General features: G+C 36.0%; 1 protein-coding gene across 1 annotated transcript; it reads left to right on the top strand.

The window, feature by feature from the left end:
* Positions 1 to 495: 495 nt before the first annotated feature.
* On the top strand, positions 496 to 4714 carry KCTD12 (potassium channel tetramerization domain containing 12). The gene has a single exon (XM_072410765.1). The coding sequence runs from the start codon at positions 697 to 699 to the stop codon at positions 1654 to 1656; it is 960 nt and encodes a 319-aa protein (XP_072266866.1). The 5' UTR covers positions 496 to 696; the 3' UTR covers positions 1657 to 4714.
* The last annotated feature ends 10978 nt before the right edge of the window (positions 4715 to 15692 follow it).

The following is a 15692-nucleotide window of genomic DNA, read 5'->3' as shown; positions in this document are numbered from 1 at the left end:
ATTCAGCAACACTCTGTGTACATACTAATTGAAATTTACTATTATTTAGGGTACAGATCAGTCCAATTTATTTATGCATGAGTAGGCCTATATTTTAGTGGTAATGCATTGAATAGATGCAGTTTGTGACATGTCAGCATTTGTGCTGAGTAAATAACATTGTGCATTGACATATCTGTAATCTAAGCATTGCAGGAACAGCTGAGAGTGGGAAGCTTCACATTCTGAGTCAGAAGACACAATGTGCATACCTGAAACTTCAAGTTATTTTTACTTTCTTGGCTTTGAGAAACAAAAATTAGGGAAGGGTAAGGGAATAGAATTGTACACGTCTCCTGCTCTGAAAACATCAGGGTAACATCTGCACAAAAGGCAAATAGTGAATTGTACACATCCCCTTGCTATGTATGTGATCAGCTGTGCTGTGCTTGCTGTAACTCCCTCCCTACTCCCTCCCACGCCTCCAGTGTGCAATTCTACATAAAAACACAGATCCTGCCAGCTCCCTCAATCAGACACAGGGAAAGAAGAGCAAGAAAACAAGCCAGTCTGCTCTTTGCTGCAAAAACCTGCAGAGACACTTCTCTCAAACGAATGAAGAGCTGATGTACACAAGTTGGTAGACTTCTGCTTGGCATTTCATCGCCTATTGAGACCATTTTGGACAGGAGTGAGATAACAGGCTTATCAGCTGCCATGGCATTGCCAGATACTGCACGTGGATTACCCAATGGAGGTGGAGGCAGCTGTACAGTGTCATTGCCCACCGATGCTTTGTTCCCCGAAATAATAGAACTCAATGTCGGTGGACAAGTTTACGTGACCCGGCACACAACTCTGGTGGCAGTGCCCGAATCCGTTCTCTGGCGTATGTTCTCCCAACAAAAACCAGGAGAGCTGGCTAGGGACAGCAAAGGTCGCTTCTTCCTTGACCGCGATGGCTTCTTGTTCCGTTATGTCTTGGATTACCTGAGAGACCTGCAGCTTGTTCTGCCAGATTACTTTCCAGAAAGAAGTCGGCTACAAAGAGAAGCTGAGCACTTCCAGTTGCCTGAATTAGTGAAGCGCTTGAACCCTCTGCGAATCAGTAAGGACAGTTCCATAGGAGGTGAGGAGCCACCTTTGCTTCTTACACCAGCAGCAGGTCAAGATGCTGACTTGGACATCCCAATTTCATCCTCTCCTGCACCTGGGGTACCCTCACCTACATTAGATCCATATCGCTTCAATGCATCGTCCTCCTGCAGCCCTGCCTCAGTCCCTCGCCTCACTCCTTCCCAGTCACTTGAAGGCAGAAGATCTGGATATATCACAGTTGGCTATAGAGGTTCTTACACTATAGGAAGGGAGGCTCAGGCTGATGCCAAGTTCAGAAGAGTTGCACGTATCACTGTCTGTGGCAAAACCTCTCTGGCTAAAGAAGTGTTTGGGGAAACCCTAAATGAAAGCCGGGATCCTGATAGACCCCCTGAGAGGTACACATCCAGGTACTACCTTAAATTTAACTTTCTGGAGCAGGCTTTTGATAAGTTATCTGAAGCTGGGTTCCATATGGTGGCATGCAGTTCCACAGGGACATGTGCTTTTGCCAGCAATGATCAGAGTGAGGACAAAGTGTGGACCAGCTACACCGAATATGTCTTCTGCAGAGACTGAACCTTCTAAGCAGTATGAGATGCACAGGAAACACAAGCTGCCATAGAAAGTATTCCTCCTGATCTGTATTCTATAAAACATCATGCTGTTTTCAAGCACACATGCATGTGAGATTGGTATAACCATATTCATACTTTTTCTTTGTAAGTCAAAAAGAATTCATTTCCTGGACAGCAGAGTATTTATAAACAACAAAGTGGTAATATTCTGTATGATCTCCCTTATGTGTTACAAAATATTATGGAGCAATTAAATTGCTTTGTAATGTTATACAGCACCAGTGATCTTAAACCAGAAAGGGGTGCAGATGCACATACACACACACTTAACATTTTTGGTTTTATTTTTCCTTTTGATTTGGATGTTTTCCTTCTTCTTATAAAATCTATCAAGACAATGTAAGATCTCCCAGTTTTAGCAATGCGAGGAAGGATAAAATGTCTAACAGTTGCTTCCTAGTTTTTAGCAGCAGGCTGGGAAGAACAAGCTTGTTTGAAGGCCTTCTCCTTTTAAATTGGCTTTACTCCATAGCAAATAGTGTAAGTAAAACATTTGACCCATAGAATGTTAATGATATCCAATCTACTGTGTAATTTCTTCTTCATGCTGAAAACTCCTAGACTTGTTTGTGGCCATTCTGTGATCTCTAGCATTATTTGTTTTCTTTTTACGCATAAAATCACTGCCATTAAAATGAATGGAAATTAACACACCAATAGAATTTTTTTAATTGTTTTCAGTTATATGAAAACACTGAAAATGTGCTACATGGTATGAAATGATTTGACATAATTGTTAAATCTAACATCTTAAGGCTTATTTATTAGGCTAAAACAATGAGCAATAGCAGTATAACCTACCGATAAATAAATCAATAAATCAGTAATTGCAAGATATTGCCCTGTGCACAATGATTATCATTTATACTAATTTTTTTGGGAGATACTGGATACCAGTATCTCCTGAAACTTTCTTTGCTAGCAATTGTATATTTAAAGGGTATAGAGTTTTAATGCTTCTGTTTCTATTTCTGTGTACATTTTCTGGCAATGGTTTTGAAATATTCTGAAAAGATTTTAACAACACACAAGCTCTGTAATTAATCAATTTCAGAAGTTAATTAAAAAAAAATGAAAGGACTTATTTACAGAGTAGTTTTTGGCCTCTGTAAGTAAACAATGTACATGTGCATACAATATGTTAGTTGCCTTTTGAAATGTGTGCCATATTTATCATTTCAATTCATTGGGAATGCTTTTGTTCATTCTGTGTATATGAGATCTAAATGTTATTATAGACAGCAGTATATGGTATAAAAAACAATTATGTAAAATACATTCCCACTATACAGAAGGGAGGGTATGCACTTCTGCTACGTCTCTTTTATTTAGTGAGTTGTAATCTACAGTTAACATCTGTGACCTGCATTTCTCTTTGAATGGATTATAAGATTAATTTTTCATAGGGGGCAAAAGTGTCAATAGGCACATGCACAAGCCTAATCAATGTTTGTGCATTCAGGTGCATCTAGGTGAAAACACTGCTTAGTGTCACAGGACACATGCACACATGTACTCTACACACAAAGCCAGTGGAGTAAAAATGATTTATAATTCTATTACTGCAGCAGCTTTTGATATGCATTGAACTTGCCTTGATAGGCTCTCCTGTGTCTGCAGAAGCACATAATACACTAATCAGTCATTAATATTCTACAGCACACAGACAAGTATGAATCTATGAAATATCATTTCTCACCTAATCAGATCAGACAACCATGGCTTTACCAAAGATTGCCATTGCATTGATTGAATAATTTATGTGTTTTTTTCTTTCTTGCAATAAGATAAAATTCATGATGTAAACAATTCAAAGCTTATCCCTTTATTTATGGAAAGAACTGCTGAGCAGTAGACATTTGTCATTTTTTTTCATGCATACTATCTATGGTTAGACCAGTCACATGATCTCAATGATGACATTTGTATATGTAACACATTTTTTTTTATGATAGTACAAAACGTCACTTTCAGACTAGCAATAAAAACAAAAATAATAATATATTATTATTTTTAGGAATATTTTTAACATAAATGTCATCACATGTATTTTTAGAAGCATTAGAAGCCTTTGCTTTCTTTACTTATGTATTTTTTACTACTGCTTCCATCTACAAGTAGTTGAATAAAACTAATGCTTAAGTAATCTAAATTCAATATAGCCTACAGTGTGTAAAACATTTTTACCACTACCTCTGTATATTGAAAATTTTGGAATAATATTATTGGTTCTTTCATAAAAGTATGCTTTGTGTCATATGGCCTGCAGCTTCTCATAGTTATATACGAGTCTTGAGCTTATTAAAGATGGGAATTGAGGTTCTGTTGAATAGTTGCCCATTCTTAGGCCCAGTATGCTAACATATGTGAATACTCTATTAACCCAGTGTTTACAATTTATTATTCATTGTCCAGATCACTAACAATTTCGTATTCTTTTGCACTTATAAAATATGTATACTTTGAAGTTTTAGCACCTTTTAGCAATGATGCTTCCTGTGATTAATACTGGTTTGTAGACTGCAGTGTTGAGATATTGTGAATGGAATTAAGCTATGGCTACTGACTTAATTCATCAAAGCGAATGTTCCTCTTGTATTAGGAATACTAGAGAGTGAGGAGAGATATTTGTATATAAGTATAGAATTAATGCATTTTAAATGAATCATTTAGTTTTCTAATCATATATTAGTGCCCTGGTGTAACATACCTAGCTTAAGAACCTTGAAATATATATTAGAGGTATAATAAATTAGCTTTTCAATATATCACTTGAAGCGTTACATACAGTTTTGAAAAGCATACTATATTAGCACAGAACCCTGCATATTCTTTGTGTGCATACCAATAAATGTTACAAGTTCTTTTAGCACAAACAAATGTCTCAGCTATAAAAAGTGGGGTTATATTATGCTTTACAAATGGACAAAATGCAACCCCCACAAGTGACTTTTCTGTCCTGTTGCTGATTTTAATAAAGTTCTAATGTTTAGTAAATACATTTGTTGTCTTTTGTTTTTTATTAATGTTAATGTTAAGTGTTTTTGTCACTTTTTAACCCCTTGTGTAACAATTCAATGTAGCGCCTACAAAAGGTTAGCATATGTACAAGTGACACTGTACACAGAAAAACTAAATCAATACTATTGGGGCATACAGAAGATAAGGGTTTTTTATGGCAAGACATAACTGCAAACATATGGTACAACCTTAATTATATAACAGGCAGCATATACATATTGGGTCTGATTTATTAAAGCTCTCCATGCCAGGAGAAGATAGATCATCATGGGTGAACCTGGGTAATCCAACAAACCTGGTATGTATTTCTTAAAAAAACATTTGCTATTTAGTAAGAAAGGTTTTCAGTCCAAGACCAGATTCATTATTGGTTTACTAGATCACTCAGGTTCTTCCATGATATTCTATCTTCTTCAGTCCGGAAGTGCTTTAATTATTCGGGCCCATTTTATCTGAAAATCCGTCACTAACATAGAAAAAATGTTTTACCTTACTTGTCATAAATATGTAACCATGTTGCTCCTGGCAATTCATGATTCGCTGACAGCTTTTCCCAAACACAATGGTCGGTTCTGTGGGAGCCACTTAACTGCATGTTTTTTGGGATATGGGGAGAGCACTTGAGGCTCTGGAGGAAACCCATGCAAAGACAAAGGGAACCTGCAATCTCAGTTCATAGATTAGTGAAAATGTTCTAAGTGTATTAGGCAACAAAGCAAACAAACAGATGTCTGTTGTCTCTAGCTAGATCAATAAAAGATGGTTCCTGGAATATGCATATCACCACCATTTTATTTTTAAACACACTAATGCTAATGATACATAGAATGATGATATTTGAGGTGGGAAACTAAATGCAAAATAGTCTCAACAAGTTTATTTTACATATGGGTCTCTTTACATTACATGTATAATTTGCATAATAAATATCAATGTTGTTCATTTATACCAATAAAGAGGCTTAGGTAGTGAGTTAAAAAAATCGGTAGTGAGTTAAGAAAAGGCGCTCACTTATTTTGGAGGCATATGGAAGAGAGATTGAACAGTAGCTAGGGAGAATAAAAAACAATTAGGGAAATTGTCATCAGAACAGAGAACAAAATTGCACGTTTGAAGGCTGGGGAAAAATACCAGTGGAAAACAACAGCTTGGTCAAGGCAAGAACCAGGGTAACACAGAATTAGTCCGAGGGGATTGGGTTAAGTTGATAGGCAATGGAAGAGAAGAGAAGAGAGACAGCATCATGGTAATTAACAGGGTTAAAAGATGTAAGAGAGGAGTTACAGGTGGATACGGTGGATGATGTGGGAATAGTAAGGTAAAATGAGATTGTGTTTATTTATATTGTAAAGTATATTGCTATTTCATGGACAGAGAAGGTGTAGGATTGAGCAGGAAATAAATTGTAGCAAAGGGACAATGTGGGTGGATGCTTGGGAAGATATAAATGCACAAAGTTTACTTTTGTTTGGCATCAGTACCCACCTTGTTTAAGTGATGAAGTTAATGACGAGGTTGAAACTGAGGCCAGATTTTCTCCACTTGCATTCAGCTGCATTAGCATTTTTGCAGAGATCTTGTGTAAATGTTATGTCATGTATGGGGTCAGTTGGGCACAGAGTAAGGAAGTTGGCCAGCCATTGACAGGTTTCAGATACATTGGGAGGCAGTTCAGAAAGGCAAGATTACAAAGAATAGAAGTAGAGTGACTCAGATAGCAGACATGTCTGTGCCTTGCGCAAGACCATCAAACTTTGTGGTAGAAGGCAACTTGGCTGAAAGAGCATGCCATCTTTTCAATGCAATATTTAGGTCTCCAAGGATTAGAATGAGTGTGTGCTGGAAGAATTTTCCAGTAAATTGAAAACTGAGCTAGAGGCTGTTAGACAACAGCAACTATGAGGGAAAGGGGGTAAAAAGTATCTGAAATAAAGAGAAGATAAAAAGAAGAGTAGTGGGAAGGACACTGTGGGTACAGCAAGGTCTACACCGTCACCTGCCTAAATTCTACGTCTGGGTGTGTGTGAAATGCAGACCTCGATAGGAATGCACAGCAGCAGATATGGAGTCAGACATATATGGTATTCCATACCACACAAGAAACTGGTGAATAAAATACACAGTAGGTGGGATGAATTAGTAAGTCAGATGTTGTGGGTTTCTTGTTAAAAGAAGGGAGGGAGAGAAGGATCTGAGTTGAAGGAAATATCTCCACAGAAAAGCAGAAGAGAGAAAGTGAATGATATCAGACAAAGATAACAAATAGGTGTAAAGGCAGACTGATATGTTTTTAAAAGACTGGAAAGGTAAGGAGGGCTTAGAGCAGGCAGAGTGAGTACAGAGGATAAATTGGGGCTGATTTATTAAAGTTCCCCAAGGCTGGGGAGAGGATACACTTTCATCAATGAGCCTGGGTGATGCAGAAAACCTGGAATGGATCTGGTCTAGGATCGAAAACAAGTAGCAAATGACTTTTAGGAAATCCATTCCAAGTTTGCTAGATCGCCCAAGTTCACTGATGAAACTGTATCTTCTCCAGCCTTGGAGAGCTTTAATCAATCAGACCCATTGCGGCAGTTAATTATAACAATATTTATTGAATATAAATAAATATAAGCACAGAAGGCAAATGGTAATATGGGTGAGTAACATTTCAGAGAGGTAGAGCAACAGTGGTGTGAACAAAGTCCATAAACACTGTAAACAATGAGGTGGTTACTCGAAGATGTTTATATCAGAGTTCCAAAAAGAGAGGTCAGAAAGGGCTTATTTCAAAACTCATTTCTTGTTTGGTATCAATGTAAATAACTACCTGTTCATAGCCATTGCTCCTGGAGCACTCAAAAAAACAAACAAAATCATAAACACAACAGCACCCATTATTAAAAATTACAGCTATGTATTGGTCAATTGGTCAAGAGGGTTTGTTCTGATATGGTGTAACTTTTTTATAAAGCTTTTTAATAATAGTTCTTCTTTATGTAAAAGCAGAGGTCTTTAAATATCTCTAATAACCATCCTTTAATGGAACCAATTCATTCTATTGGTTAGTTCTAAAAAAAGGCAAAACAATTCAAAATGGTTAACAATGTAGGTAAATTGCTTTGATCCGAGTTTCAAAAACAGAATTTATTCTTTTTAAATATTCTTCATCTATAGAGTATATAAAAATTTGGGCAAACCCCTTTTGGATAGCCTACCCTTGCATGTAACAGATTATGCCTTGACACCATTGCAATATGTCTGATGACCTAGACTGGCTTATCTGCTCTTATGTTAAAGGGCTTTAGAAATAACCCAACACTGTTAATTACTGCTTAATAGGGCAACATAAAATAAATACAAAATTTGTATTTTAGTAAAAGGATATTTATTGGAGGCCTAGAATCAATTAATGGCACAGTAGACCTCCAAAACTTTTGTGGTGATAAAATTTTCACTGTCCTGCAGATGGAAACAAAGGGAAACAATTCTGTCTTTTCATCAGCTGCAAATATCTAATCCAACTCATGTCATGGAAGTGACATTGCAGGTCACATGACTGGTTTATAGCGGATACATAGTATTTCATATGTGAACTTAACCTGGAGAACTTTTTACATTGTAGTCTTTTAGAGGTCAGTCTCTCTCCCAGACATTCTTTTACAAGGCATTCATTACTGCAGGTTATCTCACTGCAGTCCCTCAATATGCTACGTCAAGGGCAGTCTTTTAACATGGTGGTCTCTTTACTGGGTACTATCTCCATTTGGTCAGAATTCTTAGGCAGACACTTTACATGACAGAATCTCTAACAAGGCAATCTGTCACACTGCAATCTTTCCATTAGCAGTCTATCCACATGGCAGTTCTGCTAATTTGGCAGATTCTTACACAACATAGGTTGTTTTGGAAGTGCAGTTCAATATCTGTGGTGATATTTGTGTCAGTGATGGAAATCAGACATAGTACAAAATGGTGTGATTTGTATATTGGTATATACTTGTATATATATTTGTATAGTTGTCTTAATATATCAAAATCTAAAATGACATCATGTGCACTGCAGCCAATCGATTATGTTTCAGTCTGTGGAAGCAATGGAATAAAGTGTATACCTAGCCAACTTAGAAGATAAAACATAAGCAGTACATTTCTGAAATACATGTACATTTCTCCATGATTTGCCTATTTAAAGATCTAGTAAGTACAGAAAAAGACCTATTAATCGGCCATTAATGTATTCAACTTGTCTAATGCTAACAACACAAAGAATTTTTGTGGTCAGACAGTGTCAGCCCATCCAGCTGTCATTTTCTAAACTACTCAAACCCACCCATCCTTCTATTTCCACAACATAGAAAGTAAGCTTTCTTTAGAGCCAGTTTAGATCCAGGAGGTCCAATTATACTCCATGTCACAACAGGAGTGCACAGGACACAGGGCTGCTTTAATTGCTTTCATAATAGCTGTTAGATTGTAAGCTCTTCCGTCTGTCTTTTGCAACCCTTATTTATTGTACAGCACTATGTTGGCAGTATATAAGTTCTGTTTATTATTTTTATTATTATTATTATTAATACTATTATTAAAAATAATCATAATAATTTACAATATTATTTTGCACTTAATGAACAGATATAACAAAATGTGTAAAACAGTATATTTCACAGACCAAAAAATAGGCAGGCCTTTAGAGTAAATTGAATAGCTTATCAATGTGTAGCTATATAGTGAAATGTAGATCTCAAGAATGTAGTGTATTACTCATTATTAATATTGATATTAAAACTTCAAACAAGCACCCATTAGTTTATCCCTGGCTGATACTAAAATTATATTTTTAACCAAAAGACAGAGACACTATTAAATCACAACATGAAGATGAATTAATTTAAATATAGTAGCTTTTTGACTTAGTATTTCGAATATGTTCTACAGATAATAAAGACCGTTTTCAAAGTTAGTTACGTATTTCTTTTTTATGTATAAAATACTAGAACTACAAAGAAATGACATTTACAAGTAACTTATGTGACAATTTTTCAAAACTTTAACTAGTCCTATCTTTGAATTTGAACTGTACAAAAAGAAAACATTTCAGCCTTACATGAGCTGTTCATACTCCACTAATAAAATTTAATATTTATGACAGTCTAAAAAAGACTACTTCCATTAGTTATAGTTATATTTTAAATTAGCACCCAGAGTCATTGAAAGGTTCATAAAATAATTATATTTAGCTTTAGAATAATTTGAATATCATGGGATTTTTATGGAATATGTTTAAATAACTAGTGTAATTTAGAATGATGAAGAGTATTCAGCAATCAGCATTGAAAGGCAGAAGATTCAGCTTTTTCACACATTAATCTCCTGATAATTGAGAACTGACAATTTAATTTCCTAATTAAAGAACAAGTGTGTTCATGTCCTAAAGGATTCCTTAGACACAATTCCAATTTAATGTGTTTGTCTATACAGGGTCATTTCCACAGCAACTTAAACTGGACTTTTGCATCAACATTTCCACAAGTAAAACCTATGCCGATTTAGAGCAGTTACAGCTGTGCACATCTTATTACTGAATACTGGAAGTTATTCTGTAATTTCCTCAGCATTTCATATATTTGCATTGCATTATTCAAGGCATTGAAGTATTTTGTTTTACACCTATATGAAGACCTTTATGCTTTTGGAGTTGTGATGAAAAATTAAGGTTCATTTGCTAAACGGGTTGAGGCAAGGATATTTTTCTTTAGCTTTGCAAAAAGGATAATACTTTGCTGACTTCATCCTATGTCCTGGAAAGCCCATAGCAAATGCACCTAGGCTGCTATGAATGGGTGGGGAAAACCTATACGAAAGCCAGGAAAACTTTTACAAATACCACCTATAAACAAATTTGGCAACTTCAAGCTTCTACTTTCCTCTTGTTAGTAGGGGTGTCCATGTAATGGAAGATGTAATGGTTATCACTCTCGACTCTCTGAACTCTGAGTTCAGAACGTAGTGGGACATTCTTTTTGGGCTTTTTTTATGACTTTAGGATCACAATTTCACTGGGCCTACTGTCACTGAAGGCAGGCTTTTATATGGCTGTTATGGAGGCCACAAGACTTTTAGAGATTGTATCTTTGGGTGGTATGCTTGACTTCAGCCCAATGGTTACATTGACCTTTCATCTAATCAGGAGATTGTGCTCCCTGTATGCTTCCAGAGGATGGTAAATAGACCCGCAATCCTTACATCAGCAGTACTCTCCAAGAATACCTGAATACCTCGACACTTATATGTGATTCAAAACATTTCTGTTTTTTTCCTCTGGGGGCTACCGAATAAGAAGAAGGACTTGATGCCTCCTGGATTGTCTAAACTATCTGCTTAGCTTATAGGGCAAAAGTATAGTGATGCTCTTAGGGGGTCACAGGTCATTCAATCCACAGTATATCCCCTTCTTGCAGTGGGTATTCAAGTGTCATTGGCCACCTACTGTGGGCGGCAATCTAGTCTCCTGTTCACACGTGTCATTATTGGATTTAACTGGCAGCTGAAACTGCTGTTAGTTTGGTTTCTTTGTGAGTTTTACGTAATTTTTAGCTTCTCTCTCCAGGTGTACAATTATATTATACATACTATTATATTATTATATATGTTATTTCCAATTCTTGTGCAGACATGAAGCAGTCAGGAAAACAGAAAATGTATACTTTCCTACCAAAATTTTCCTTTTCTGATTGCTCCATGACAACATACATACCCACCCTGATTACTTCAAATTTTATTTTCTTATTTGTATTTTACATACAGCAAAATCAGTAACATAACTGAGATTGACACCTAAATAAAAAATATTGTAGGTACAATGAACCTTTTGTAAAGTAAACTGATATTTTTAAATTTCTAGACTTTTTTCTTTGTCATGAACATCACCAACAGATATGTAGAAGTTTTATGGAAAGTAACAGATGCCATCCATGTTGTCCATTTTTTGAATACACACTAGGCTGAGCAAGGATAATTGTGGCTAAGCCGTAGCTTAAAAAAACTACCTTTCCCTGGAATTCTTAATCAGATGTTGCAGCTTCCTGACATGTGACATTGCCTAGGCCCAAAACATCAATCGGGAACTACTGGTCGATTGTAAATGCACCGCGAGTCGATCACAGAGCCCTGCCTTACCCCTACCTGCTGTTTACCAGCAGCCCTGCTGTACGTCTTTAGGGATGCTGGGGATGTCTTTCGTCAGACAACACCAGGAACTTTGCGTAGCAGTGGGGAGTGGGGAGGGAGGCAAAGAGGGCTGCAGGGTATTCTGAGGGGAGCAGTGCAAGGCAGCCAAGTTAGTTCAGGCTCTGTTTCAGGGTTCAATTACAGAGATACCTTTGTACAGATTATCAGTTCTTTTTCTTGTGAATTGTAGCTTTCCTGTCACTATAGTCTTGTAGTGCAATGTCTGTGCAATGTTCTGCCATTCAATGTCTCATTAGCTTTAATCAGTAGTATACTTGGTATATATATATAAATAAATATGTGTTTAGCATTTTTATTGTTGGTAGATCATTTTGGCTTAGTCATTTTAAAAAGTAGCTCGCAAGCCAAAAAAGTGTGGGCAACCCTGGCCTAGGCACTCCTGTAGTTGATATCTGTATTTTTTCAGTATATCCTATCTGTTCCTGCTTTGGATGACTGCAGTTTTTCTCGAGATTTGGAGTTTCTTACTAAGCACTGTATTGATATTTGGTGGTAGTTGTTGTTCCTATAGAGAACTTCTTGTGAGGACCTCAAATACAGAATCTCTTTTCTCCTGTTTTTACTATTCTATGGGTGTGTGCAATGTAAACCTGGTATGTAGGCTGCCATTGCTGACTTCTCCTACTAAATAAACATATTGCATTTTATGGCATGTTGTTGGTTGTCTTCAGTACTTTAAGGGGTCTATTTATAAAGCAATGAATCTGACATTCACTGAAACATTCTCTGATGGAGAAACAAACAGGACCAGGAGTTTCAATAGCAGTAACTCATTCACCACAAGGGAATGTTCAATATATGTCAGATTTACTGCTTTATAAATAGACACCTAAAAAACCACACACAGACATGGTGTAGTATACCTTAAGAGAAATAGGTGTGTAACAAGTGACTTTGTATGCCTAGTTTATTTGTTAGACAGAGTTTATTTAATATTTACCTATTTTTAATAAAAAGGATTTTTTCAGTGATAAACATTTGAGCTAAGTGTTAGGCTAGGTACGGGCGTCGTGAGAAATCGAACAACTAACAACAAATCAATGATTATTCACGATTATTTTGATTCAAATATAATCAAAATATAATCAAATATAATCCACCAATAAAGTACACACACTAGATATGATCGTTTAAACGATGCAGGAAGTGAAGTGTACTGGAGCAAGTGTACCGCAGAACCATGTTCAATCACTGAACAACCGTACACAACAATAGATAGTGAACATTCGTCGCCCAAACGAATCTGCCAGAACGGTCACCCGTTTCCAGTAACATTCTTTGTTCAGCGGCGTCATTAACCTGGCGTTGTGCACTTTTATTGTTAACGATTATCGAATGATCAGTCATAAATCGTTCATTTCCAACAACAATTATTGCATGTGTGTACGTAGGCTTAGTGAATTAGCTTTTTTATGGAGTGCATTTGGGGAAACAGGAAATCATTTGTGTATCTTGAAAAGGTCAAAATATTTTTTTATATTTTTTGGACAAGTTCTAATGTATCATCATCAAAAAATGTGAATATAATGTTAATTAAAAAAATATATATAAAAATATAGAAAACTATATAATATATAGTTACTATATAATATAGAAAAAAAATAATTATATACACCTATCATTTAAGCTAAAATTCCTGTATTATATTTTGTGTTGTAATAATCTTTATTGTTAAAGATATACAATCTATTTTACTTGCTCATAGGTAAAAGGTTTGTGTTGCACATGGTTTACAAGTTTATTTGGCACCAGGGGAAAAACCTTCAATTTATGTGCTTTCCCTGTTCAGTACTCATGTACTATATTTATTATCAAATATTTATATATGACCAACATCTTCTGTAGAGGTTTACAATCATGACAGTAAAGCTACGTACACACTTCCAATTATTATCGTTTGTAAACGAACGACGAACGATCTTGCATGATATCTGCGAACGATCGTATAGCACCGATCCTGTACATACAGATAACGATACGATCGTTCAAAGATATTGTACACACGACAGATGCGATCGTTTGAACGATACAGGAAGTGACGTGCACCACAGGAAGTGAAAACACACACACACTCATATACACAATACAGCCTGTATCGATCGAATTTTCGTTCATCGCGCATGCTCAGAACATGCCCGATCACTGAACGACCGTACACACGATAGATGGTCAACGATCGTCGTCCAATCCAATCTGCCGGTCCGGTCGTTCATTTCCAACGACTATCCTCGTTCGTCGGCGTCGGTTACTTTTTTTACGAACGATTTTTGGCCAACCGGTCGTTCGTCGTTCGTTCGTCGTTCATTTCCAACGATAAAAATTGGAAGTGTGTACGCAGCTTTACTGTTCTCAGAAGAGCCTAAATAACATCCCAATATAATATAGTCAAGGGCAAATTGGGGGGATGCATTTTACCTATCAGTATGTTTTGAGGATGTTGAAAGAAACCAATACAAGCACAGGGTGTACATAGAAACCCTATGTAGACAAGTGTATTTGTCAATATGGCAACTTTAATATAAAGTTGTGTCCAGTAGAAGATACGTAAAGGAAAGGAGTTTTATTTAATGGCAAAAAAGATGGGTGGACACAGATTTTTAACTTTTAACATGTTACCAGACGTCCCCTGCAATAATATTAACAATACTTTGTTCAGTGGCACTTTAATCAACTGCAAATAAATTTAAAGGTGGCATTCGATTTAAATTTTTTTTTTCACCATAGCTTATCTTTGATTTATGAATGATGTTCTAACAGTTTTAGTCATAGTACCATGTTCAGGGGCTTTGAAAAGAACTTGCAAATGCCAAAATGTAAATTTGCAAAAAGGCATAAATGAGCCTAGGTTCTGCTAGAATTTCTGCACAGTTTTGATTTTCTCAGCAAAAACAACTTCAGGAAAATTGCCTGGAAATCTCCAGTAAAGGGTGCTTACCTTGCTTTATATCTTATAATAATAATATACCACAAAATTTTTCAAAGGTATTTTTAGTCAGTCTTTACTTGAGTAGAATCATTTTAGAAGAGTATTCAGGGAAGAAAATGAATAACCATTCCTACAAATCTGAACACATATAATTTAGCTGAGTGCAATTATATGAGGATGTTAAGGAACACTGTAAACCTCAGAAATGATGCTGCATTAGCATTTAGAAGAGTGATTGGTAAGGAATATTTGTAAGTGAATCCAGATGCTCAAATAATGACTCATTTATGCAACAGATCTAAAGTGTTCTAAGCACTATATAAAGTCTCCAGTTAGTTCTACACATTTCACATGGATTGCTAAAAAATGTGTTGGAAATTCCTTTTTTTTATTGGAACACATTCCTTAGGAGGGATGTAGCAGTTTGTGCTTTCAGTTTTATTTTATTTAGGCAAACAATGGTGAGATTAAATGCCAGTTTAAAACCTGCATCACTCTCCACTAATTAAGCATATATAAATCTACATTAGTAGAGCAAAAAAATACAGTGTTACATACCTTTGTTCTTACAGTATGCACCCTTACAATGCTTTTACAGCCCTTAGCAAAAGTATAGTGTCTACATATCTTGAAAATCTGTTTTCTTAGATGACATATTGATTTGTGTGCTTGTTTTTTTCAAGGGGTGTTTTTTATAGAAACAAATTTATGAGCTGGAATAGAAAGTTGATTTCATATTCTTTCTGATTCATCTCTTGTTCCATAAGCTACAGAATACTATTGTAAAGTATTGTACC

Source organism: Pyxicephalus adspersus, chromosome 1, assembly GCF_032062135.1.
Source record: "Pyxicephalus adspersus chromosome 1, UCB_Pads_2.0, whole genome shotgun sequence".
Classification (NCBI taxonomy): Eukaryota; Metazoa; Chordata; class Amphibia; order Anura; family Pyxicephalidae; genus Pyxicephalus; species Pyxicephalus adspersus.
This window is presented reverse-complemented; position numbering and strand designations above follow the sequence as displayed.

Excerpts from the sequence above, each read along its gene's own strand:
- KCTD12 (XM_072410765.1), top strand. The coding sequence starts at position 697 with ATGGCATTGCCAGATACTGCACGTGGATTACCCAATGGAGGTGGAGGC.